At 32.0% G+C, this 27970-nt stretch overlaps 3 protein-coding genes across 7 annotated transcripts in view; 1 reads left to right on the top strand and 2 right to left on the bottom strand.

The window, feature by feature from the left end:
* Positions 1 to 14795, top strand: part of LOC105147509 (hypothetical protein) — an 83140-nt gene extending 68345 nt beyond the window's left edge. For all 3 annotated transcript variants that reach the window (XM_087406005.1, XM_087406006.1, XM_011058571.2), the window contains 11 exons: positions 2744 to 2898; positions 8067 to 8261; positions 8577 to 8683; positions 9192 to 9358; positions 9519 to 9674; positions 9858 to 9925; positions 10283 to 10366; positions 10474 to 10635; positions 10957 to 11154; positions 11357 to 11458; positions 11783 to 14795. In XM_087406005.1, coding sequence (XP_087262131.1) covers positions 2744 to 2898; positions 8067 to 8261; positions 8577 to 8683; positions 9192 to 9358; positions 9519 to 9674; positions 9858 to 9925; positions 10283 to 10366; positions 10474 to 10635; positions 10957 to 11154; positions 11357 to 11458; positions 11783 to 11910 — 1522 coding nt within the window. In that variant the 3' untranslated portion in view covers positions 11911 to 14795. The remainder of the gene's footprint in view (positions 1 to 2743; positions 2899 to 8066; positions 8262 to 8576; positions 8684 to 9191; positions 9359 to 9518; positions 9675 to 9857; positions 9926 to 10282; positions 10367 to 10473; positions 10636 to 10956; positions 11155 to 11356; positions 11459 to 11782) is intronic.
* On the bottom strand, positions 14442 to 17544 carry agt (O-6-alkylguanine-DNA alkyltransferase). 2 transcript variants are annotated; one of them, XM_087406008.1, is made up of 2 exons: positions 15468 to 17544; positions 14442 to 15320 (listed from the first exon to the last, which is right to left on the bottom strand). In XM_087406008.1, the coding sequence occupies exons 1-2, from the start codon at positions 15631 to 15633 to the stop codon at positions 15052 to 15054; spliced, it is 435 nt and encodes a 144-aa protein (XP_087262134.1). In that variant the 5' UTR covers positions 15634 to 17544; the 3' UTR covers positions 14442 to 15051. The 2 variants fall into 2 exon arrangements, with proteins under 2 accessions (XP_087262134.1, XP_087262133.1); XM_087406007.1 differs by having other exon boundaries at positions 14442 to 17544.
* A 150-nt stretch (positions 17545 to 17694) lies between these two features.
* Positions 17695 to 25969, bottom strand: Setx (probable helicase senataxin). Of its 2 annotated transcripts, XR_015545040.1 has the most exons (9): positions 25493 to 25969; positions 24452 to 24565; positions 24232 to 24378; positions 23945 to 24146; positions 23574 to 23846; positions 18543 to 23502; positions 18254 to 18464; positions 17854 to 18014; positions 17695 to 17755 (listed from the first exon to the last, which is right to left on the bottom strand). XR_015545040.1 is itself a non-coding variant. In XM_011058569.2 (8 exons), exons 1-8 carry the CDS (start codon positions 25562 to 25564, stop codon positions 17904 to 17906), a joined length of 6090 nt encoding a protein of 2029 aa, XP_011056871.2. In that variant the 5' UTR covers positions 25565 to 25968; the 3' UTR covers positions 17695 to 17903. The 2 variants fall into 2 exon arrangements, 1 of the variants encoding a protein (XP_011056871.2); XM_011058569.2 differs by having other exon boundaries at positions 17695 to 18014; positions 25493 to 25968.
* Positions 25970 to 27970: the final 2001 nt, after the last annotated feature.

The following is a 27970-nucleotide window of genomic DNA, read 5'->3' on the forward strand; positions in this document are numbered from 1 at the left end:
CGAGAACGAGATCCTATACATGGCAGGATCCGGTGACTACGGGACGATCGACGATAAACGGACCCACACGCCCGTTCCCACAGGTTGCATAATATCGGCGCGACAGCTATTGCCTCGGAGGTACAATTATACACGCAAGTATGCGGCGACGTTGTAAACTCACTCGTGTGCAACTCGTCGACCGCGTTGATTCGCATCCTGGTGTCATTGCGTTACTCTATGCTCATTAGATCAGAAAATTGATCGAGATACTTATAATATACTGTTATTATATTAATGCGTCAGATCTTTCACGCTTGGGCGAAGACACAAGAAAAGGAATATGTACAAGAAATGGAAGAAAATTGATGAATGGATGCAGAATTATACTGAGAAAAATTTCTAAAACGAACGAATCAGAAGATTCTGATCATATCAATCTGAATCTTGGTTATTTTAACTTTTGTAATTATAACAGATTAAATCAGGAAATTCTTATTTGTTCATTTTCAACTAGAATTCCAATTAATGAGAAAGAATTTCAACTTTCTTTTTTCAGCTTATGTATCTCAGGATAATTTGAAGTATGGGTATCAGATCTTTATTATATATTTAAATTGGAATCATTTTGTTATTCTACATTTGTAAATATACTTATAAAAAGGAATACATGTATAAAAGTAGAGAGAAATTCGTTGACGGATGTAAAATTGTATGTGTCAGAATAATTAAAAAATGTAAACGTAGGTACTTATTATATAATTAAAATGAGATCGTTACATTAGTTTCTATATACAATGTTGAACTCCGAACATTGTATATAGAATTTCCTAGCGCGTATAACCCTTTATAATGCAATTTATAATGCAAATTTCCGCTTTCGCCTATGTAGTTACTCTAATAGCTCACAATTATTTAAATAACATCTTCACCGTGATGGCGATTTTGTTGCCCGAATACACGGTACACACCAGATACTGTTGAACAAATGACTCCTTCGCAACCACTGTCATTTTCATAATCGTGTGTAAAAAGCAAGTAGATAGCGGTCGCGATAGCGCGACGGTAAAACGTGCCTCTCCCTCTCCCTCTCCCTCTCCTTGCATGCTAGTTCCCATATAATCTTGCACAAAAGTTGCTCGTTTCTACTAAACGTATTTTCTCAGACAGTCTGACTTTTTATCTCACTTTTCTCTTTACTTTATTTGCTTTTCTTTATTTGCCTTTAAACACTATCTTTTCGAAAGTCAATATTTCCAATCATCATATTTCCAGTCAAGGAAGACCGGCGATGTGCATGATCTTTCAACAATATGATAAGTTCCAGCTGTAGATAGCTCAAAAAATTTCTAATCGACCGACAAAGAACAGATCGCTATTCTTCATATCTATTTAGTTTTGAACATCTCATCCGACCAAATGTCTTTGCGTTTCTAATTTGATCTCGAGATGTTGCGTGTTGCTTCTTCGAGTCGTTGACATCGCGCAGAACAAGAATAATGTCCTTGTTCTTTCTTCTTTCCTCTTTTTTTTTATGTGTCATTGTCCACTTCCTGCGTTAGAGTAAACCGCGTGTTAATTCACGAGTGGCTCGTCACGAGAGTAGTTACTAATAGTGCTCTAATCGAGACCCTATCGTGCCGTCATTATTGTCCGTCATTAGTGTCGTCTTATATCAGCATATCTTTATTTCGTGAGAAATTCATAAATCTCAAAGAGAGGAAGCGCGAATATTAAAACACTGATACAAAAACAGATACTTTACGATAAGATTTAACAGTAGGACTCGAGGACCAGCATCTTTTGCGCGCGATTCGTAAAGATACCATTTCTTCGCATTTTTTTTTTTGGTGAAAAATAGTAATCTCTAGTTTTCATAAATATAAATTAATGTATCAAGAGTTTCAACATTGCAATTTACAGTCCGAGATTATACTCGTAAATTCAATCTCAATTAAAGATTATTAAGGCGGGGTATTCGGAATTTTCTTTTAAGACTTAAAGCACAATCTGCTGATTCCAACGTGCTGATCGAAGGGAGCCGAGAGAAGTGAAGCTCCTTCATTATTTCTCACTCGCTGATATTACGACGCTAGCATCATCGTCTTGTTGTTCCAGAGTCAGCATTATCGGCACATCCGGGATGTAGTTATACTTTATGTCTTGTAGTTTAGTTAGTTTTTCCCCAGCCGCAGTTCAGTTCTTATTGATTTTTCAATTTCTCTGTATAATCCTTGGTCACAGGATTAACGCGGTATAAATCCTGCAAGTAATGCTATTTCCATCTTCAAGGCGACACGTGGCAAGGATATTTCTTATATAAGATATTATAATTATAATTATCAGTGCATCTTTTGTAATTGTAAGGTTAATCGCCAATATATTGTATATAGTCGAGTATTTAATTTATAAGTCGATGGAAAAATGTAAATAAAGTTTTTGGGTATTATACCTCTCTTAAATTTACAAATAATAGAATTTCGTCTTTCAAGCCAATTTTAAATATTCTTAAGTGTTCTTGGAGTTAATTTCTTCAGTGAAACTTTAATCTCTAAATCTTAATCTAGACTTAAATACATCAAGGCCCGTTTAACGGTTATATTTTAAAAATTACGAAGAGTAGATGATATCAAATAAAAAGCCTTAATTGTTTTCTGTTTACGCACCAAAAAATGGAACGTGAGAATTGTGTCTTATAATAATACGTTATAAATCACGGAATTATGATTCTGCTAACGCAATTCATGGTATTCGTTTGCTGCAGGTTTAACGACAAAGATTGCATACGGTGTTTCCGGCTGCAACGGAGATCGCGGAATGTCATTGAGATGTTCGCGGAAACTTTCAACAGGTGTTACACGCTCGAGTCGGCCGCCTTAGCCTCCTGCAGCGCATTGAACTCTACTTCAATCCTATATCGTAAGTAAAAGCCGGATTTTTCTCGATAATTTAATTTCGTGGCAGAGACTGCGACCTATGACGTATTAAATATGCTAAATTAAATATCTTACGAGTCATATTTATGATAATAAATACGACCTTATAAAATACCGAGCGATCTAGTTGGATAATCTTGCTTTTTCTCACGCTCAAGCAAGTCATATTATTGCTAATGCGAATTAATACGACTTTTTGTATTTGTCGAGCGAACTTTGATCGTTTAGTATGACTCGCTTACTTGCTGAAAAAATTAAGCGAGCGTGGAACAAACGTGACGGTGTTTCGTCTAATTCTACTACTATTTCTATCAATCAGAAAATTAGCAAATAGTTAAGAAGTTAATGTATGTTCTTAATAAAGATATTTATTACATATATTTGATTGGTATTTTCCTTAAATGTTCTGGCGTTTTGATTGAAAAAAATTGTTTACAATATGTTCATTTTTTTAAAGTTATAAACAATCGAGTTGGATCTGCCACACTTAAATGTCATTCCCGTAATGTAGCGTTTGAAGATTAAGAATATATAACTGCAAAATAAAATTTAAAAATAAAATAAATATAGAAAGAAATATTGTAACAACAGAGATATTTATATAAGTTTTTTGTCTTATTTTCTGCACCGAGCAACTTTTTATAATCTCTGTAAAACATATTCGTAAAATCTATAAAATGTGAATTAGATATGTCTTAATTTCTTGCTCTTATTTTTATTAAAAAAAAAAAAAATTATGAAATATGCGATATTATGGAAAGATACGTTTGATTTACATAAATTAATTACTCGTATTTTTACACTTTATTTACGCATGAAACGTCGTACTCGAAGAATTCGCGAGCTTCCGGTTTATCAGATGGATGAATTACGACGCGACCTCCGCGTATAGGGAATCAAGTTCGGCGTACTCCTTGGCGAATTAGTAATTCTCGATAATTAGCGTTAATTGTCCACGAAGCGGGAAGAAATGATGAGGCTTGCGTAACGATGCGGGAACAATAGGCCTCGCGCCATGTAAAACGCACGGCACGCACGTCGCGTGTTAAACGCACACACGTCGCGTGAGTTTCTCACGCGCCTATCAATTAAAATGCTCTTAAGGATGATTGGGGCCGTTTGCATAATTATTTATACGACGGAGAGGTCCGGTAAATTCCGGTAGCGCGGTCACCGAGAACGCAACAAGAAAAATTGCACCAACAGTGGAAATTTCATTCATCGTCTATTGATGATGTAGGAACACGTTTGACAAACGAAAAAGAAAGTCGTAAATTTGTGTGTGTGTGGAATATAAAGGTGAGAACAAATCTGTAATACAACTAAACGGAAGGGCAGGAGGTGATTTCTCAGATAGCAAGCTGATATTATTTATTATTAGTTTGATATCAAAAAATGATAACAAATAATGTCAGCCTGCTATTTCTTTTTAATGTATAATATTAATTATTAATTATTAAATATAAATTAAATATTCATATATATATATATATATATAAATACAATATATTTTTTTTTCACATAGGTGGACATTTTTAAATTTTAAAATGTAATCTGTTTTAACTTTATCAAATACCAAGGATTCATAAAATAAAATTTTGTGCTTAAAAGATATCTACTAATAGAATAACCGAGAAATTAAACAGTTTTGCTATTTAACATTGCGCTCTCAAAATGCACAAGATTTTCGCACATTAACGCACAGCAGCGCGCATGTGTGTTCGCGTTCATCGTTATTATTTCCCTAATGAAGATTGATGTCGATTAATGTCGATTCCTTGACTTCCGGTGCATTATCAAACGCGTTCACCTGTGCGGCTCCCAAGAAATTGCGCACCTGTTTTCGCGACGCAATCGAAACGGCCAATCGGTAGCGAGTCGAGCTTGATTCCGTTCATAATTCTGGTTTCACGCTTTGATCCGTGTCGCTGCACGCGAGAAGCTTTACGGGATCCGAAAACGCGAGCCGGTGGTCCAGCGGAAGAACATAATCAAACGTCCGTGCGTGAAACAAATCTCTCGGCGTCCTGGAAAGATTCAGGAACGATTTCGATAAAAATGCCGAATCAATAAGGAGCAAATCACTGATGTGTGAAGAATTCGTATCTGGTGAATTTGCTCACGAAAACACACTGACAATATCTTTTTCAATCTGAAAAGGAAGCTAAAGTTAATCGAAAAAAAGGATGCGCGTAATCGAAAAACATGCGGTAATAATTACCTTCTTTTTGATTTTGAAACAATCTTTCTTTGAAATTTCCAGTTTGATCTATTTTTATCCTTGTAATAATAATAATTTTTCAAGTACACAGATTCTCGTGTGTTTTAAATCTATAAATTGTAATTATTACAACAATTTTTTAATGGAGAAGATATCCAAGATAGACATTTTTACTTTAACTCTTTGACAGCAACTGGGGTCTCTAAAGGAACTATCGGATTGATATTTTGATTATAAATGTTTATAGATAAAAAAATTTAAATCTATAAAATACAATCTGATTTCTATGATGATGAAAACTTGTTGTTAAAGTTTTGATAAGTATACTCTAGAATTTTTTCAAATAATCCAGAATAATTTAAAAAATTATTGTTTCTTGAAGACTTTTATTGCTGACGGAATCAAACAGATTAAAATTCACATTGCTAGCGGAAGATTAATAACTATATAATAATTCACTTTTCTTTATTTATATTTTTGATATATTTTTAAATACGCTGAGACTATTCGATAATAGATTTATCGATAATAGAAGAGCATTCCTGAAGAAAAATGCCGAAGAGTTTCTGAAATAATTTCTCACATCGAATCTTTGTCGTGCTCATTCCTGTTTCTCCTTTTCTTTTCCTGATATGGTACACGCAGCAACGTCAAGCCAGTATCGTCAGGTACCCATCGGAAGCGTGGGAGTGGCCTGTTCCCAAAAGATCCTTGTCCTAATCGTCTTGTCGTAGGAAGCGAAGGACACTACGACACGCAATATACGGTCGCTAATAAAGGAAAAAAATATCTTGCGGGTTTTTTCATTTCGCCTAATTATATCGTGTTAACGTCGTCAGAATGGACAAGAAAAATTAAGAACATTCTCAATGAAGATAACTTCGCGTTGTGTCATTTAAATTTTTTTGTAAAAATACGACGCGTTTTAATTCTTTAAAAAATTAATTAATTTTTAATATCATTATTTATAAATATATCATTAATTATATCATTAATATATCATTAATTATAAATTTTTAATATCATTCGCCAGTGTTGTGCGAAAAGAATAATTTTATTTATTCGCGTTGCAAACACATTATATTTTTTGTAGAAGAAATGCTAAACAGAGACAAGAAATAAAAAATAAAATAATACTTCAACATATACATATATGTGAGGCACAATTATTTTAATGCAATACAATTGCATATTTCCTGTTTATAGAACTATAAAAAGATATTACAGTAACTTAGCGAACAATAAGTTACGCATCAGGTATTTTCAAATATCCTTTTACTTCCTTCTATTGAGAAACAATTATGATTTATGTCATTCTATTCCAAGTCTCGTAAAAAGCCACGGCTTCATCATCTTTCTAGTTTAACTTCTAAATTTAGAACGGCGTTGTAGATCGTATAACAGCTAAAGAAATTCGCAGTTAAGAGTTAACTCAATATCACTTTTTCCTCGACTTGCGTTCATCCTTTCAAACTGTTTTGCGAAATGTAACACGAAGTCAGGTCGAAAACGAGCAAGAGAATCGCGTTTGCTCATTTCGATCCCAGCAATACGGTATCCCGGTTGCTCGCAATTACGAGGATACGGCGAAAAGTCGAGCAGGAAGAAGTACAGAAGGCGTACAGCGATGATAAGATAACGGCGGAATTGCCTACCACAAGAAATAAGACGGAGAGAGAGGGAGAGGGAGAGGGAGGGAAGGAAATAAATTTGTCGAGTTAAATGGATAAAAGTCGATCCCAAGTTTAAATTAAAGTTTGTTTAAACGTGACCGACTTTGTAATTATATGAATCGTAAATTGTTCTTATTATACGGATTGTCAGACAGCAAAATGAAGACTTTTATTGTAAGCATCCTTTTTCCCTCCCTCGATGGTAAATACAATAAAACAGGCAAGACTTCAATCACGGAGGTCTACTGAAAGAAAGAAGATTGAGAGAAAGAAAGAAAGAAGGTCGAAAGAAAGAATATTTCAAAAAGCGAGTTTTTATTATTTCCTTTCCTCTTTTCTCTTTTTAGATATAGTCACAAAATATAGTCACGAAGAACTGAAGAGAGGAAAAAGAAAAATGCATAAAGAAATAATATTTGTTTATAGGATTTATTAACTGCTTGAAGTCCAATGATCTTTCTTTGAAGTTATTTGGAGTTTTTCTCTTGAGATTTTTTTTTGAATGAAACTGCTGGCGTCCAAAGACTTGAAGAGATCATTGAAATATTCGCGAAATTATATTATGTTTGTATATTTATATAATTATAAAATTGTTACATTTTTTCTTGTGAAAATAATCTCCAATATCTTTGAAGATTCCGCCGATCTTTTTTTTTATTTCTTCTTTGTAGACGCGATTGAAAGATGACAAAATGATTTAAGAACGAGCGAAAAGAGCCAAAGCTTTTAGATGAAAACAGCTTTTAAGTGGTGTAGAATTTCAGCTACTTCCTGCTGATAGATCGCGTTTCTTTATAGCTTCGATGAAAAACGCGAGGGTTATTTCGAAAGGATTTTCGGATAAAGGCCTTCAGATTTCATCCTTTAATCTCGATTCGTGGAAAGTCTAATCTTACATGATCATGTACAAACACGTTTTTATTTAAAAAAAAAAAGAAGAAAGAGAGCTCGAATCGAATATAATTCTAGTACAATGATTATATTAGGTCATTTAAAAAGTATCCGCGGTTTTTTGTTCAATTTTTGAATGAAAAAACCGCGGATACTTTTTAAATGACCCAATATTTTATTAATTTTTCGAATTCTTAAATTATATTTTAATTTCAGGTTTTGAATAATTAAATGCAGTAATATATTTCTGTGTTAAAAAAAAGATTTTTTTATAAATATGTATTTTCTTATATGAAGAGCATATAAATCTGTAAAATATACAAAATCGTCTTCAATGAATGATCATTTTCGATTTTCTGCCAACAGGAACGAAAGAAATTGATGGTTCAGCGACTCGGAGAGAATATTGCCCCATCGCTGGTCTTTATCACTTCAAATACAGCGTCAACAATAACTCTGCAGTCTCGTTAGAGTGTAACACGTTCTCTTCTGAGTTCAGTAATTGTCCGGATGGATCGATCTTACAATTAAAATTTAAACGATGTAACTTCGAGAAACGCAGTAAGTCTTTCTTAAATTTCTTTGCAATTACATTAATATAATAAATCTTTGAGAAGTAATTTATATTTAAAGATATTCATACATTTTAAAATATTTGAGCAGTAAAATTAACTGCGATCGAGATTTCATAAATTAGAGTTCAGCAAACATATATATGTGTTTTTCCTTCATTTATATTGTTATCAAATTAATAATTTAAATAAAATGTTATTAATATCGTTACTCGTTATTGTAATATGAAACATAAGAAGGTAAAGAAACTGCTACTTTTTCGGAAATTATCAGAAATTATCAACGTTAATTTTGTTTTAACAGATGTCCAGTACAATTGTTTGGGGAGTTGGCCTGGGCCAAATAATTCTACATATTTTGCTCTTTGGGACAACGACGTCAACGATGGCGGGCCTCAATATAGATGCGGGGTACGTTACATACTATATTATTATATATTATTTTTCATAAGATAATAAAATAATAAAATAATACAATTGTTTGATGCAAAACGATATAAAATATCTATTTTTCCAATAATTCAATCTATTTAATTACGGATATATTTTGATCAAATCAATATAATATAAATTTTAAAATTATACATGTATACTTTGTGTATATAAAAGTATTTATTAACGTTGAATGCCGGATTTATTTTACTTGTTTTTCCAGCGATGCCGGAATAAAATTTTCATTATTAGCTCAACATTATGACAAAATATTACATAATACAATTGAATTATGCAAAATTATTATGCATAGTATGTTTATTATCTTAGATTATTATTTGAATATTAATCATATTTATAGAATTGTATTATTTTTTACGAGTTCGTATATATTTTTTTTAATTTGATAATGCTTGAAAATTCAAATGTTGGTCACCGGTGACCAGCATTCAATAACAGTTTATGATAAACAAAACATAAATTTCAGCTATATTACGTTGATAATAAAAGAGGGAAAACATATATGGCACTTAGCAGTGATTCGAGCTGCACACAAGATTTAGATAATGCAACTCATGGATATGAAACTTTGATTTTGAGCAAGAGTCTAAATCAGAAAAAGATGCCAGAATATGTGATAACCCATGTTGCTACGTAAGTACAATTATTTAATTTTATTTTATCGTTAGACATATTCTATTATCGTAGTTGTATTGAATGAAAATCTTGAAAGATTTGTGTTGAAAGAGTAATGAAAAAAAACTAATATTTGTGAAAACGCTTATAATAATCAGTACGTTTCTAATATTATTAGATTCCCGAAATGGGCACAGGGGGTGTGGAAAGAATCCCTAATAGTTAATGGTACTATGACTTTCACCGATCTTAATGGCTACAATAGTTACACATTTATCACGGTGGAATCAAATGAGGAGACTGGCCGTCATATCGTGTATTCCAAAGATCAATGGTGAGCAATCAATTTGGTTGCACTGCAGCTGTTTATATCCAGTATACTTTGTTAAAAAATATTGAATATAAGGTTAAAAATAAGATTATATTTATAGCTTATGTACATTCTTGTGTGTCTCAAATTTTATTTTAACTAACAATGACAGTTAAAAATAAAATAAATACTTATTTTTAATTTTAGTGAGCAGTCCGCTTTTGTGTGTTTATTGATGAGGCAACGCAGCGAAAACGTACTGGAATTTGCGTTAGGTAAAAAGAAAACTATTTTCTATATTAATTTTATATATATATATATATATATATATATATATATATATATTTTCCATCCTTCATTATATAATGACTTTATTATTATTAACGCTTTACCAAAAACTGCAACTTGTTCAATGAAATCAAAGTAGTATAAAATCTATACAAATAATAAATAGCAAAATATTAATCAAAATAATAATGATTTCAAATATGAATCTAAATAAATATACAAAAATTTTTTCTTTTTCTATTTTTCATTAATCTCTGTCCATCTTTATATTCAATTTTATTTCTATGAATCTCGTATGAATCTCAAGTATAATCATGCAATAATAGAAATAATATCATGTATAGGGACGATCAATAATCCAGTAAGTTATCAAAGTGATTTATGTGACGATCCCTATATGGATAAACGGTTGTGGATGACTCAATCACGTAAGTTAAAATATACTAGTTTGCAGTACCTTTATAAATCATCTGTGCACTTTCATAAATAACTTTAAAAATGCGCATTATTATTTTATATATAAATCATTTTTAAGGTATCGAACGTGTAGTGGAGTCACCCTGTCCAATTACGGGCCAATATGTAGGAAGGATAACAGATCTGTCGGGAATGTGTGCCGAATTAAGCAGCAACTGTAACACTCGTGAAATAATGTATTTCAAAGTGAATGACTGCGAGTCCGGAGAATTGTACGAAGGTGTGTATAGAATTATTAATAAATGTAAAGAAAAATGAAAAAATATTAGAAATTAATAAATTTCACCGTTCCATTATTTTACCAAATGAAACTTACGTTTTCTTTCAAAGCGATTACGATATCGTTAAATTTTACTATTTCTGGGTGATATTTTCTCGTCTAAATTTTAATGGTCGAATAAATATTATTTTAAGCAATTTAATTTGAAAATTTATACATTATTTATATATACATATTAATCATTATTTTTGTATAATGATTTATATATGTTTTCATAATATGTTTCTTTTTTCTACAAACGCTTTTACTCACTGTTTTCAGAACGAACATATCTGTGCTTGGGACAATGGGAAGAAGACGGCGTGATGTATACCTATACTATGAGAAACGACACTGCTACAAATGAGTGTTTCGTAGGTTTGATTGTCAACGATGAGGAAATATATATTAAGGAAGCCGGCGATCATTGTACACGAAATATAGATCCCAAACAACAGGGGATGCGTCTTTACAAAAAAGGTAAGTGCTTTATGAGACGCATCTACTCATGACTTATTCATGCATTCATATAAAATCTTTTGTTTCACGATCAATTAGTAACTGACCTTTATCTGGAACATCTATATAAATTCGTGTATTCATAGACGAATCAAAGTTATTTTTTTTTTAACTATTGTAATAACAATAAGTAACACATTTCTATACGATAATGTTATTTAAGGACAATGTTATGGGAATTCGCCAAGTCCTGCGCCAACTCCAATGAAACCGATTCCTCATAATCCAATAATGAGGATTACAACTCCAAGACCGAGGATATCAGGTCAGTTAACTAAATAAGGTTAAATAAATTTTATTGTCTATTAGCTAATATTTTAATTTTTGCTGTTCAAGAATATAAAATTGCCTTTAGATAAATAACTATCGGTTATGTATTCGAGAATTCTCGAATAAATAATTATAAACTGATAAAGACTCTATAAGCGGAATGTTTTTATGCATTTATGTAGTATATACTATTTCATTATCCTTAAATAATTAATTTATTTAAACATCTTATTTGCTCGTTAAATTAGGATATTTTTTACTTAAGATTACTTTTTATATTTGAATTTATAATTCATTTATTTTCTTTTCTCGATTATAGGAACTACTCGAATATCAGAAAATGCAGTTTCTTCGTCAACTCTCTGTAGATCGACAATGTCCACGACTTTTATGCTTCTCGTTGCTGTGGTCATCGCGAAGGTAGCATTCCCGTATACGCTCGAATAATGACATCATTTTTACATATTTAATAGTGAGCTAGTTAATGAATGACCTTAATGTACACTTCTGCATTTTGACTATTTTTGTCTAACTGACAATCGAGATGTAAGAGCCAGTTATTTATTGCAAAGACCGACGTAAAATGACATACACTGTAGACATCGGAGAGATATAGCAAATTTGTATATCATATTTTTTCATCACTTCGCCCACGCTGCATTTCGCGAGTTTTGCTTTTTTACAAAATAAAAAACTTTGATCTGTTCCATTAAGCAAGTTGGCAAACGCACAGGGATTTTTATAAAAGAGAGAAAATATAATGGCTACAGATATTTTTATCGATATTTATGTATAAAACGTGACGGTACGTAAAAAATATATTTTAAAGCTGTGATGTCTACAATGATATACTATGAATTTTTCGCTGATGACGAAATTACAATTGATCCCTATTGCGAATTATTACTATTTATTTAATTGATTTCAACAGAGCGAGATAGGCCACAATTTAGGTCTTAATAATCATGTCTGAACACTGCCTTGTAAGATACAGATATTTCGCCGTGACTGTTCATGAAAACCCAAAGAGTCACTATCTATGTGCAAATAATTTTTTACGAAACAAACATCACAAAAATATAAAAATACGACATTGAAATACATAGAAGAGATTGATAGTAATTTTTTAAATAATTTTGTGATAATCAATTCAACTTATTTGGAATATTACAAAGATAAACTTTTGTAGTTATCATGTGACATCAAATTTGTTTAAAGTCAAACAAGACTTCAGACGTTCCTTATATTATTTAGAGCAGAGTTGTTCAGAATGGATACTTTTGGATTTAAATTGAAATGTGTAAATATTGATGTCTATTATCGTTCCTACTCGTCACTTCATTGTTGTTTTGTCGTAACGCTCGGTCTCAGAGACGACACTAGTCTGAAATCATTAAAAGTTTTTAACCTGTATTATTTATTGTGTTTAAAAGTATTCTATTGCTAATATTATTAATATATAAAGAGATATTATCATTCATAATATATTTAGCTATAAAAATATATGAATTAGTTATATATATATATATATATATATATATATATATATATATATACATAATTCATGTATTTTTATAATTAAATATATTATAAATAATATTAGTAATACTTTATAATATTAATAATATACTTTTAAACATAGTGATTAACACAGATCAAAAACTTTTAACAATTTTAGATTAGTGTCGTCTCTGAGAACGAGCGTCACGCGTTATGACAAAATAGCAATAAAGTGAAGAGTAGGAATGATAATAGGCATGAATATTGACACATTTCAATTTCAAAGGTAAACCAAAAGTACTCTGATTTAGAGTAATCAAAACGGTGATATCTTTCTATAATAATATAAGTAAAATACATCTTAAATATCCATAGAGCAGAAAACGCGCCATAAACCTTATGAAAAAGCCTTATGAAAAACAAATAGTTTGTCATAAGGTCTATTCTTTTTAACTGAACTTCTTGCACGGTTCATTTTTTCTCTTTTTCTTTTCAACGTGGAGAGAAAAGGAAAAAAGATGAACTGTGCAAGAACTTTAACTAAAAAGAATAGACTTATAGAAAAATAGATAAATTATGCAATTGCATAAGACTGACACAAAGCTACTATTTTAATATGTACGGTTCAATTTCCTTTTCGCTCCATTAGAGATAAATAATTCTAGCAAATGTACATTTGTATTCAATACGAAGGAAAGTAATTTTCGCAAACAACACATATCAATGATTTAGAAAAAGAAAATGCAAAATTAAAAACTCTGTCTGATGAGAAATATTAGTAACATGAGTGAAAGAGTTGTTTCTTCTTACAGAATAAAATATATTTTAGCACAGTTATATGTGTAACGATAAAAGAAAACATGTGAAGAGATATCAATATTCCAAAAAAAATTAATAAAAACGCAAGAGTGCAAAAAGCAATTTATACAAAAGAACGAATTTATAAAATAAACTTTTTAATTGTACAGCACAGTAAACACAATTTAAATACAGATTAAATTTAATATCATGGTTCTAGCTTACATATTTAAGCTAATATGAAAAATGAAAATAGATGTATATAAACGTGTAAACTCGTCAATTATTTATTAGTGTATAAATATTGATAGTGAAGTAAACTAAAATAATATTTACTACGCTTAATTACAATTTGTACAGAAAATATAATTAGTAACTTTAACATTTTATCTTTTATCTAGTATTGCTAAAATTTGATTTTACATTTTACTTTTTTAGAATGTGTTTGTCAGTATATACACTATATACAGTATATATATATATATATAGAGTGAACAAGTTTAATGTACAAGTTTATTTCATAATTTTAATTGAAGGTGTACAATTGTATAAAAAAAATTAAATAAGCAATAATAAGATATATAAGGAGGATGCGTTACAAAATTGGGATATTTAAGATAAGATTAAAGAAAATTGCAGGAAATTTAGGAGCAAGCATAAATAAATGTATTCAAACAGTATGTAATTCAAGAAATTATTAGTAATCAAACATAAAAATATCAATTTCCATGAAATACATATGTACAGTAATATATAATGATGAATTTAATTTCTGTTATTTATACAGAAATATCTTCATTTACTGATTTAATTAACTTAACAATGTTATATAGCTCACTGCCCATGAAAAAACATGATGTAAATATATAAATATAAGTGACAATAACTGACATTTTTAAGAAATATTTGAAGATATCTCATCCATAAGTGAGATATCTTTATAATCACTGTATTTTATTATACTAACAAAAAGAATTTTGTAATTTTACAAGATTTAATGTACGTGAGAAAAATAAACATTTATCACCTACAAATGCGCCATTTATTTCGCATAATTTACTGTTCGCACATTCTAGAAATGCTTAAATGCAAGAAAAATAAATGAAAATAAATGTAACATAATTATAAATTACGAAAGCATAGACCTTTAGACAGAAGTTGAGTATTATAAATTTGATATAGGCTGTATTTAGAATTCATTGTACTGGCAAATATCAAATTTATAACATTTTATTATAATAATTAAATGTTATGCTCTGTACTTGTATGACATACATTAATTTACAATATTTACGCATAGAGCTGTTTTTCATATTCCAAGATAGTTCCTTTTTGCTCAATTTTCCAAGCATTTTTGATGCCACAAACATGTGTGTTTTTTGCTACCACACGATGGCATGGTACAATATAGGCAACATAATTCCTAGAACATGCATTTCCTACTGCTATTGCAGTTTTAGAATCACAACCCGCCATCCGTGCGACTTCCCCGTACGTAGTGACCGTTCCTCCAGGGATTTCAGTCAAAGATCTCCAAATTTTAATTTGGAATTTCGTACCTTTCATGAAAACATGAATAGAATTAAGCTGTGAATAATTGGGATGAAAGACTTTCGCGATAACAGCATCTGTTTTATTATCAGTATCCTTCAATGTTTGAGTTAAAGGCCATTTCGCTTTTAAATCTTTGAGAGCAGTCGCCTCACCATCGTATTCATTGTCAATAAATTTCAAGTACGTCACACTTTCGTCGGTGTCAGTTATGGCAATGAGGCATTTTCCGATTGGTGTCCGATGACACGCGTATAGCAATTGAAACGTCATATAATTACTCTTGTATTCATCCACTGTTATACTTCGAAATACAACCATGATTATAAAATTACTGAAGCAGATTGAATAATTCGAAACGCAAACGTATGAACCGTTTTCTGTTCCTGCACTAGACTGCTTCTAGAACTCTCTTTCTCGCTTTAAAAATATCAAATGTATTGGGTCTAAAAAGTAGTACTTTGTCACTAGATATATGACCATCAACACACATCTAGTGACAAAAAATCGCGGATACTTTTTAGATGACCCAATATATCTATCTCACTTTAAGTCTAAAAGTATACACTAGTTCAGCCACAGAAAACAGCCCTGTAAATTAGTCGCATTCAAGGTATCAATCATGAAATTTTTTTCCTAGGGTGAAAAGTGAAAAGTGAAAAATTTCTCCATTAATTTCAATGATTAAAATTTTCACTTTCCACTTTTCATCTTAGAGATAGTTTCATAATTGATACTTAGGCACTCAACTGTTGCGCAGCAGATCTGGAGCTCAATTGTGAATTTTGAAAGGTGAAAATTACATAAGTGAGCAAAGATTACTAGGTATTGACCAATTAAATTATGAATACTCTAGTGAATTTGCTCACTTTTAATTTACATTTCATTTGAAGATACACAATCGACCTCCTGCAGATCCGTGAGCTCTCGTTGCTATTGGTCTGTTGAACACGACCAATAACAGTGAGTGGATCCTTCCTTCTTTCCTCTTCAGCCAATCGGATTTTCGGATTTCGGCCTCCAAAGCGAATCCATTCTGCAACAGTTGAGTCTGCAGGGGGTCGATTCTGTATTTTCAAATAAGATGAAAATTACAAAAGCGAGCAAATTTACTAGGTGTTGACCATTAAAATAATCAGTATTTTAGTAAAGTCGCTCACTTATAATTTTCACCTCATTTCAAGATACAGAATCGATCCCCTGAACGCAACCACTGAGTGCATCCAGAAACATAATCGATCACTGAGCGCTGGAGTGCGTTCAGAAATTACGCCCAGATAACTCTAAGTTATAGGTTACGTTACGTATAGCAAAAATGTACCCAAGAGTTATCTAGGCGTAATTCCTGAACGCAGCCCTAGAGTCCTATATTATAAGAAAAATGCAAATAGGTTTCACTTGTTAATTAACTGATAGCGGCCACCAATCAAAATCGTGAATATCGAGCCCAGTCGATCCTTTGTACATACACTCCTTTAGCCCGAGATTTCATGTATTGTATGAAAAGGCTTTTCAAGCCTGTTGATTAGCAACTATAGGACAGAGAGATTTTCGGATCTCTCTGTTCTATAACCAATCAACAGGCTTGAAAAACTTTGTCGTACGACATATGAAATATCGACCTTAAGGCCATTCTACATCGGTCGTATCGTAGACGTCGCAAGTCACAACTTATTGCTCCAGCCAATCCGATGCTTCAATTTTAAAGTCGCATGATGCATACGACAATGTAGAATAGCCTTTATATCGCCTTTGTTAGACTGCTATTTCATTTCAAATTTTTCAAACTTGTTGATTAGCTATAAGACAAAGAGGTCCGAGATCTTCTTGGTCTTGCAACCAATTAAAACACTTGAAAAATTTGTCGTACGATAAAAAACGAACATATACAATATTGATCTTAACTGTAGTGAGATCACTGAAATATAAAGCACTGGCGTTAAAAGTATTGTTCGTTTTGTCTCTTGGGAATTACTCAGGGTCGCTCCTAATGAACCCATCATACTTGATATACATTCACACTACGTACATCCGTCATACGACATCTGACTGATTCATTGTTATGGATGTACATAGTATAAATTCCACGTTTCAAGTATACTGGGTTCATTTGAAGTGACCTCGAGCAGTTGCTCCTGAGAGACAAAACAATGCTAGAAGAGCGTTTCAAGTGGTATCTTCATTCTTTTCTAACTTATACTTAGCTATGATTGCCGTCCTACTGCACATACGCAATTATAGTTGAGTACAGGTTAGAAAAGAATAAAGATACCAATTAGAACAGTCTCCCTCGGATTATTCTTAACAAAGACAATATAGGGCCGCGCTCCAGTAGTATTATATTTTAGTGAGTGAGATGTGTCCAATGCAAGCAATCAACACTTTGGTGGTAGAATCAGCATTCATATGTCTCATTATTTAGAACTATGATTCTGAAACATTACTTTAAACAAACATTCTTCAAGATTCAGTTGACATTTTTCATTATAAGCACTTTAAATATATTCAAACTTAGTCTAAATATTTACAAAATATACAAACCATATAAAGAAGTAATTACGATGTTAAGTAAAACTTTACATATGAGTACTTTACTTAATGATATATTTTTTAATCATACTAGGTGTTGCATTAGTATCCATACGACATAGAATTCCACGATTTCGTGCATCAGTTAACAATGCCTTCCACATTTTATCTTTCTGCAAAGCAAAAATTTGCTTAATTAAAATATAAAGAGTAGCACCAATTTCCAATAATTTTCTTCACATTCTAATCGGATTATAACTTTCAAATATAGAGAAATAGTCCTATCTCAGCAAATAAAACTTCCAACAGTCTAAAATTGATCATTCTGTTGAATGCAATTAGTGGATACATCCAGTAGCGCAATCACTCACTATTCCCAGAATTAAAAATTTCAGGATTATTCTTCGCTTACCATGAAAGTACGAAAATTTCCACATAATATTAAACTATGTTTAGCTCTTGTAAGTGCTACACAGAGTCTTTGTTTGTCTGATAAAAATCCAATACCACTACTTCTCACACAGGACATTATTATAACATCTCGCTCTTGACCTTGAAAACCGTCGACCGTATTAACTTCAAAGCTAATTTTCTTTTTTGTGTCATCCGGTACAGACGATATCCTATAAAAAAAACATATGAATTGTAAATTTACGATTTCTTTATAACTTACAGAAACTGCTGCTTTTGCACACACGTACTTTTCATTAATTTTATTTAGTACAAGAGTTCTTTGATTGTTGTACGGTGTGAGAACTCCGAGAGTAATAGTAGTACTTGTTGATTCCCATTTGGCGCACTTCAACATTGTATAAATTATGTTGGCCACAAATTCTGCTTCAGTGGTATTAGAAAATTTATCATAGTTCTGAGTGAAGTTATGATCCAAAACTCTGTATGCATGAAATGGAAATTTCATTCTATAATCGGTAGCGTTTTTTAATTTACCACCATAGAAGTATCTATTAGGCCAATACGAGATCGCGTACTCCATACGATACTGCATGTCCAACATTATAATTGGATTGTTCGATTGAGACGCGAAAACGTTTTGTATCCTAGAAAATACTGATTGATCTAATCCCAATTTCTTCGCTCGTTGGCTTAGAATGGTTGCTGGTAGTTGATTTGGATCGCCTACCAGAACCAATGTAGTCACCCCCAACATTAATGGTATCAAAGTCTCTGCTTCGCAGCTCTGCGTCGCCTCATCAACGATGCATACAGATATCCTTTCCTTGTGACCACCAAAGAGTGATTCCATCTGATTAGTGTAACAAGAGGAAAGTGTACAAGCAATTATATTGGCACCCTGAAGAACTATGTCTTCTGACATACGCTGATACCTGGCGCGCTCTTTTGAATTGATCTCGTCTATCGATTTATTAGATTTCATAAGTTCGTATTTCACCGTTGTTTCAAATAGTTTTCTATTGAGTGAATACCTCTTTTCTTCTTGTACGTTTTTGATACTTCCAAGTTCGGCATTAAACGAATTAATATGCGCTTGTAAAATTGATAAATCTTCAATGTTGTTATTCGTTGTTTTTATACCTTTACTTATGTTTATTAGGTGGCGTTTTGCTATCTGTGGCACAGAAATATCTTTAGTCTTTGGATGCATAGATTCTGATCGACCAATGCGTACCATATTAAAACGTTTCTGTTTTAAGGTAGATCTGATATGTAAAAGCCTTATCACAATTTCATCAATAGCGGCGTTAGACGGTGCGCAAATCAGGATTCTCAAAGATTTCTTGTCTTGACATGCACCATATAATATTTGAGCCACTAGATTTACAATAACTTTAGACTTGCCCGTCCCCGGTGGGCCCTGAATAAAACATAATTTAGCCTCTTTCTTTATTACAGCATTCGTCACTCGAAATACAGCCTCTAATTGCTTCGAATTTAAATCTTCTTTTGTTACTAGTGAAGAAGATGTAAAGTGTTCATTTAGTGGTGGTAATTGATAGTCTTCAATTTTCGGATTCACGATCAACTTTGACAAGGGTGAATGAGGGAGATATTGTAATGCCTGTACCATTCTGATATTCGATCGCAAATACGTGACCGTTCGGAGTCTTTGCACTCTATTTACGATGATGTGTTCAAGAGGTCGTGTCCACACGCTGTATTTTATAATTGTATATGGATCTTTTACATAATTCTTTAAATCGCTATTATAATATGTGGAGTCTGGGATAACCATGTGTTGCTGCATGTTGACGACATATGCGAATATCTTGTGAAAGATTTGTTTACCATGTTGATTCTTGACATATTCAAGATATACTAGATCTCCGTAAATAGGATGATTTTGTTTATTAAAATCTTCTTTATTGACTAGCACTTCAAGAGTTAATTTCGTCAAGAATAAATTAGTCGACGGTATAGGGGTGTGCGTAATAGAATTCTCAACTATAGAACACATTACGGTAGTACGTTGCATATTCTTCTGAATCATTTCGAAATCTTTAGTCATGATGCACCACATTTCGAGTAATAGAAGAGGCATCGCGACTTCATAATACTGTTCATAAGAATCGTAAAATGGTTTCATAGCTTGAAGTTCATTCTCCGATATTATTGGCGGATCGCACTTTAGATAGCGCTGTTCTTCGAGCCACACAGGATTCCACATAAAAATGCGAAGTAGGAACTCTTCCAGTTTCGGACGCCAATCTGCACAGGTTACAGATTTTTTTAATTTATTCGTAGGTATAGGTGCATCTTTCCCTACCAATTTCCTTAAAGAATTGCCTTGGTCAATATCGTATTCCCATATTTCGGATCTGTCAGAAAATGTCACTTTTTTAATTTTCTTCAGTTTTATGCTCGACTTTAAAAGCTTTGATTTCAAACTGTTTGGTGAAAAATTTTCTTTTTGTATCACAGAACTACGTTCGGTCGATCTATCTTGTAATTCTGACACTTGAAAAGTAGAATCAGTATTAATATTACTCTTTTTTGTAACATCTTTGCTAGTGCTACGTTTCTTTTTATTATCATCGGTCGCTTTGAAATCTACTGTACTTTTCTCAGACGCAATGTTTATATTATTTAAATATAAGGATTGTTGTAATGATGCGGCAATATTATTTACTGTATCCTTAGAAACGTCCGTTTTTTGACAATTCTGTGCCTTCTTGTCGGAAATTGTGGATTCTTTTAATACATTAATTGTATTTCTTGATTGCTTCTTAGATTGATTACTTGATTTTGATAATTCTGCGGGTTTATCTGGAAGCGATTTAGATACTCGTGGTTCTTGTTCAGTAATGAGAAAATCGCCACGAGTTTTAAAGGATACTTTAGCTCTCGGTTTATTCCTACGTTTAGTACTTTGATCGCTTTCGGCCATCAGCTTCTTCTCTTCCGCAGCAATCTCCTTCAATTTCATCTTTCTCTGTTCGATTATTTTCTTTTTTTCGTCCTTAGAAATTGATAGCCCAGATTTTGCTTCACTTGACGAGGAATTATCAGTTACCGATTTAGATTTAGCTTTGCGGTCCGTATTCTCTTTTTGTTCTTTACTATGAAGATTATGTTTAAGTTTTGCTTTTAATTTCGACACGCTCTTTTCTTTTGTTGTTACTCTTAATTGTGAAGTTTCATGTATTTTTGTTGTTTTGTTTTTACTATGATCAGATCGTCTTCTTCTTGTAGGTAAACTTAATGGTTCTATTGATATCAGTCTTTTTGAGGACTTTACAATTAATTTTTGTTTTATACTTTCTAACGTATGTTTACCTAACTGTGTATCTTGTTTCACATTTGTCCTCTGTTTGTTTTTGTCAATATTGATATCAGAAATCTGTTTGCTTCTATCAATATTACTGATGTCAAAATCGTCAGAAGAGCTTAGTTCATCCGCGTCCATCGCATTTACTTCTGTGATCGGTGCAATGAATTTTTGTTGTACACTTTCTATCGTTTGTTCAACTAATTCTATACTTTGTTTCGCATCCGTTTTCTTTTTGTCATCAATTTCGACATCAGTAATATGTTTGCTTCTATTAACATCTTCTCTAGTATTAGAATCGTTAGAAGTACCTATCTCGTCTACATTCATCATATCTATTTCTGTGAGTGATGCAATTAATTTTTGTTTTACATCTTTTATTGTTTGATCATTTAGTTCTAGATCTTGTTTCGCATGCGTTTTCTGTTTCGTTTCAACATTAATATTGACATTAATAATCCATTTGTTTACATCAATATCTCTCGTACTATAATCGTTAGAAGCGCCTGCCTCGTCTACATCTATCGAACTTACTTCTGTTGCCGGTGCAATTAATTTTTGTTTTATACCTTCTATTATTTGTTTATTTAATTCTATACCTTGTTTTGTATGAGTTTTCTGTTTCTTTTTGACATTAATATTTGCATCAATAATCCGTTTGTTTGCATCAATATCTCTCGTACTGTGATCGTTAGAAGCACCTGCCTCGTCTACATCCGCTGTACGTACTTCTGTTGTTGGTGCAATTAATTTTTGTTTCGCATGAGTTTTCTGTTTCTTTTTGACATTAATATTTGCATCAATAATCCGTTTGTTTACATCAATATCTCTCGTACTATAATCGTTAGAAGCGCCTGCCTCGTCTACATCCATTGAACCTACTTCTGTTGTCGGTGCAATTAATTTTTGTTTTACACCTTCTGTTTGTTTATTTAGTTCTACATTTTGTTTTGTATGAGTTTTCTGTTTCTTTTTGATATTAATATTTGCATCAATAATCCGTTTGTTTGCATCAATATCTCTCGTACTGTGTTCATTAGAAGCGCCTGTCTTGTCTACATCCATCGTACAGACTTCTGTTGTCGGTGCAATTAATTTTTGTTTTACACTTTCTATTGTCTGTTTATCTAATTCTAGATCTTGTTTCGCATGTGTTTTCTGTTTCTTTTTAACATTAGTATTGATATCATTAATTTGTTTATTTTTATTAATATCTCTCGTACCAGAATGATTAGAAACGCCTGCTTCGTCTATATCCATCGCATCCACTCTTGAAGTCGATAAATTAGTACTATAATCATTGTCTTTGTTTTTAATTCCAACATCAACGCTTATACATGGTTCACAAGACATTTCTTTATCATAAAGAACCTGGGAAATACACGGAAGTATCTCGGACTGTTTAATTATCTCAGACGATTCGATATTCAAAATTTCATCATCCCAAATACCCAAATCGATTTCATCTTTTATGATTAAATCACACGAAACAGATTTTGTATCTTCGTTGAGTAATTGACTTCTGGATAATCGTTCCAACCATGGATTATCTTCATCTTCGCTGTCTGTTAAAATAATGACTTCGTCGTCAATATTTAGCAGACCAATTTTCTCGGTGTTTGGTTCATCATCGTTGATACATTCCTGTTTTATCTCTCTCTTATTTTCTGTATCATCGTCATATTTGATATCAAATAATTGGGAATATGGAAATACTCCCTCCTCATCGTCACTTAAATTGACAACATCTATCTCGGAAAATCGTGTTTTCAGTTCATGTTTTGTTTTTTTCAATTTAATCGGTGATTTGCAAGTTGTATCGTGTTCAACTATGTTTGCTCCTTCATCGTCTGTTATTTGTAGTTCACTTTCATATTTAATAATTTGATCAACTTTATGTACAAAATTTGAATTCTCTGTGAAATATAATGCATTTGTTTTATTAATGTTATCCTTATATATTTTTTAATATAAGTTTTACTTATACCTCTATCATTAACATCATCTTCATTGTTACTTTCAACACTAGAAACATTCAAATTGTCATCAAAATCCGATTTATTGCCGTTTAAACATTTTGCAGATGTCAGATTATGTGTAGTGTTCTTCTTCCTTACATCTTCTGCTAATGATGCATGAATTATTTCAATATCATCTTCTATATTTATATCTTCTGCATTAGTATCATGTCTGATTTTTAAATTATTAATAGTGTTGCTGTTAAGAGTCTGATTATTACGAGATAAATTAGAATCAATTCCTGCGACAAAAATTTAAATAATTAAAAAATTTATTACAGAATATTGTAAATTTATTTCTTTTTCACTAATTTATATCGTTTAAAAAATAAGGACTTACCTTTTGAAGAATTAGAATCATGTTTATTATATGTAACACTTGATTTTTTGTTAGGTACTGTCATATCGCCACTTAAATTAGATCCTTGTCTTTTTCTAAAATCACGATTTACTTGAGATATGATTTCTTGTGATGTATCGTTATTTAAAATCGTCCTTGATAAAACAGTAGTTTCTTCTTCTTCTTCATCAAGTTCAGGTGACTAAAAAGAAATTAATATGATAAAGATTTAATAATAAATTAAATTCCTACAAAAAATATTATATACTGCTCTAAGAACATCCTACCTTAATGATGCAAACTTTAAAAACATACAATGTCTCTTTACTTGAATCAATTTCAGGGCAACCAATTCCAATGATATCGTTCTCAGATAGTTTGACTGTATGCTGACACTTTTTTTCATCGCCATTAATAAAAATGCCATTTGAACTCTGAAAAAAAATCAAGAATTAATATTCAATTTATAAATACATCAGTATTGATATGATTATTTCTCATACATACTCGTAAGTCTGTGACATATAAACTTTCAGTGTCTCGAAAAAAAATACAATGTCTACGAGATACAAGTAAACTAAGACAAAGAATATCATTGTCCTTGCCTCTACCACAGGTGTACTGAAAAAATACAATTTAAAGATAGACATGCGTGTGTATGTGTATAATTGTAAAACTTATTTAACAAAAACCTTTTTATAGAATTTTTATATTTATAATAATTAAAATACAGTAGATAAGCATTTCGATTGTATCATAAATGTAATAAATATAGCATAAATAGAAATCATAATGTGCTGTTTTATGAATCCAGAATATTATTTCCTCCTTCTCTTTATATTATTTCTTTTATTTACATGTGCATATTACTTTATGGCAAACTGTAATATCATTCTATATTTTTTCTCTAATATACATTTTATATAGGGAAAAAATTCTTTTTCAAAGCAATTACTGTTTAAAAATTGCTCAAATTTAATATAGGTCTATACAACGTCGCTTACAACAAAATTTCGATATAATTCATCACAATTTCTATTTACGTCAACAATTTATCAACTGAGTAATTATGCTCTAACTAATCACTGAGTATTATACAATTTTTATAAATAGCATCGTTCTTGAAAATTTTATTTGTTTGATTTCTTTTAATACTACTTCAAATTAAGGGTCACAGAAGAATGACATGGAGCGAATCAAGTGGATCTATTTAATTTAATCATTCAATGATGAATTACAAAACGAGTAGATCTATTTGTTTGTTCGGCAAAGTGTTAAAGAAACGTATTAAGTCGCTATTTCATTTGTGTTTTTATCATATAACAAATTTTTCATGCCTGTTGATTGACTGTAGGATAGAGAGATCCGAGGACCTCTCTGTCCTGTATACATTTGTCATAAAATATACAAAAACGAAAAATGAAATAACACTCTTAGATATTGATAAATTAATTAAAGAATCGATTGAGTTAATTGAAAAATTCTAATGTACTAAATAAGTCGCCTTCATCCTTACGCGATATTCAACGTAAATCAGATATTACTTACAGAACGATTACGCTCCTTGAGGACAATACGTGTTTTATGTTTTTCGTTCAATCGTTCCAACGCAAAATCCATGTCTGCAAGAAATCGGCGAAAGATTCGAATACAAAAGTAACTGTCCCGTTGCCCCCCCTTTCTTTTCTATCGCACGCGGCATTCAAGCCGCTAGTCTGTGATAATCACTAAACTTAACCTTGCGAGAGCGAATGCGCAGAAGTTGGGCATATTTCACGCTTATTTTCTCGCTCTCTTCCACTCTCTTCTCAGCAACGAGGAGTGAGAAGAGATTCTTGATTTCACAATGCGTACAAGTCACAACACAAAATTCAGTGAAAATATTACAATTCCTGATAATGTCGTCTTTGTTTACATAAGACGCTGTTAACCTCCAAAAACTATCTCCGCACGCGCGGTCGTTTACTGTCCACTCCCATCGGTCCCGTCAGTCTCCGCTTTCCTCCGCATGGTGGGGATGAGTGGGGTGAGTGGGGGTGAGTAGGGTGAGTGGAGGTGAGTAGGGTGAGTGGGGTGGCCGATGGGTCTCCCGATGGCTCCGATTTTCTGAATAACATCTTAGAGTACATTTTGTTTCATTCATGATACGTATAAATTATCACTTGATCCTTGTTCATTGAATACTACAAAATAAAACGATACATGTATGAGAAACGGAAGGAAAAGCAGGAAAATTCTGTCCTAGATTCAAGTCTGTCCAATTTAATTTTGTATTATTGTTTTTTGTATTCTTAGGACAAATTCTAATTTAGAGGCTGATTCTGTAACTCTTTAACAACAATCGTTGATGTTACATGACATCAACTACTGTTAAGAGTAACAGAATCGGCCCCTTACTACTTGTATAATCAAATCGATTACTCCCTCAAATTATTTCACTCGGGAGGATCTCGTTTGCTTACATTCCCGATTGCACACAACACTCGTATCAGCTGGTGCCTAGTAATTTTTCACTACTTTATCAATAAAAATATTTTATTTTTAAATTGATTAATTAGGGATGCATGTGTGCAATCGGAGTCCTACGGTTTCATGATATAAGAATATAAGGTATTCCATTCTCAATGATGGTCAGTCGCCTTGAACACGACTGCTTTTTGACCAAAAACGTTGCTCCAACAATTTTAATCAAATGTTTCGATTTTTCTGACCATTAATCTGGTCAGTTATTACAAAAATCACTGATGATGATCAAATTGAAGGTCAAAACGTTTGATTAAAATTTTATTGTAATTTTTTAGCGTCACAGGCAAGAATAATAAACAAAATAAAAACTATTATAAGTGCAAATTGAGAAATAGACTTCCTTTTGACTCCTTTCTACGACGCTTGAACAGACCGGACAGACCTAGGAGTCGATTGTATATCTCGAAATGAAGTGAAAATTACAAAAGCGAGCAAATTTATTAGAATATTCACAATTTAATTGGTCAATATCTAGTGAATTTGCTCACTTTTATAATTTTCACCTTGTTTGAAGATACAGAATCGATAGGCTGGGAATCAATTGTGAATTTTGGAAGGTGAAAATTACAAAAGTGAACAAAGGTTACTAGGCTCCAATTAAATTATGAATACTCTAGTAAATTTGCTCACTTTTGTAATCTACCTCATTTGAAGATACACAATCGATCCCCTGAATTCAGGTGGAAAGGATAACATGGTGTGCTCAGTTTGCAAGCATCTCTCTCTAAATCTCCGTCATCTCTGTCTATGGGTATGGTCAACGCGATATTGCAAACGTTTTGAAGCGTTTTTTAATTGGTCAGTTTGTAAAATTCTTTCTTCTAATTGGTCCATCAAACGCTTCAAAGCATTTGTAGCGAGACTTCGACCACAGCCTCTGAATGTCGCGTCAGGGGAAAAGCCTGCCAATTGTGAAACGTAAAATATATAGACCGATATTCATGGTCCGTTTTTAGTTTAAAACTTTCTTAAATAATGTCTTAAGATGCTAATACAGTTCTCGGATTGATTTATGACATTTTAAGATTGTACTTAAGACAGTCTTAAATGTAAGAATCGATTATGAATACCGACTTGTTTCGCGTCGTGAAATGGTACTGAATATTTCCTTGTTTAACACACTTTATGTTTCTCTTTCTATAGAAAGAGAACACACTTTATATTTCTCTTTCTTTTCGGAACGGAATCTTAGCATCTATCTTTATTTTCGCTCCATCTCGTTCTACTGAGATAGCGGAGAGGAAGCGTTTCAAGTGTCTGGACAGGTCTGACCTAATCAGAAACCTAAAGTAAAACATGTGATCAGATATCACTGATTTCACAAATTTAATCGATCTCAGATTTATTCAACCTCACCGTATTCGAAAACAAAATAGATATTTTAAAGGGCTGCGTAATCAAAGGAATAGCTGAGAACAAAGAACAGAAAATAAGAATTTCAACCTATCAGAAACCGTATATCGTGAAATCTGATAAATTGAAATTCTTATTATCAGTTAT

Source organism: Acromyrmex echinatior, chromosome 4 (genome assembly GCF_024713525.1).
Source record: "Acromyrmex echinatior isolate Ae372 chromosome 4, ASM2471352v2, whole genome shotgun sequence".
NCBI classification, from domain to species: domain Eukaryota; kingdom Metazoa; phylum Arthropoda; class Insecta; order Hymenoptera; family Formicidae; genus Acromyrmex; species Acromyrmex echinatior.

Coding starts and splice junctions, on each gene's coding strand:
- Setx (XM_011058569.2), bottom strand. CDS start 25,564: ATGGATTTTGCGTTGGAACGATTGAACGAAAAACATAAAACACGTATT. Junction 24,147..24,231: donor TTAAAGTTTGCATCATTAAG/GTAGGATGTTCT, acceptor ATTTCTTTTTAG/TCACCTGAACTTGATGAAGA. Junction 18,465..18,542: donor CTAAATAAAATTAATGAAAA/GTACGTGTGTGC, acceptor TTTTTTTTATAG/GATATCGTCTGTACCGGATG.
- agt (XM_087406007.1), bottom strand. CDS start 15,633: ATGGTTGTATTTCGAAGTATAACAGTGGATGAATACAAGAGTAATTAT.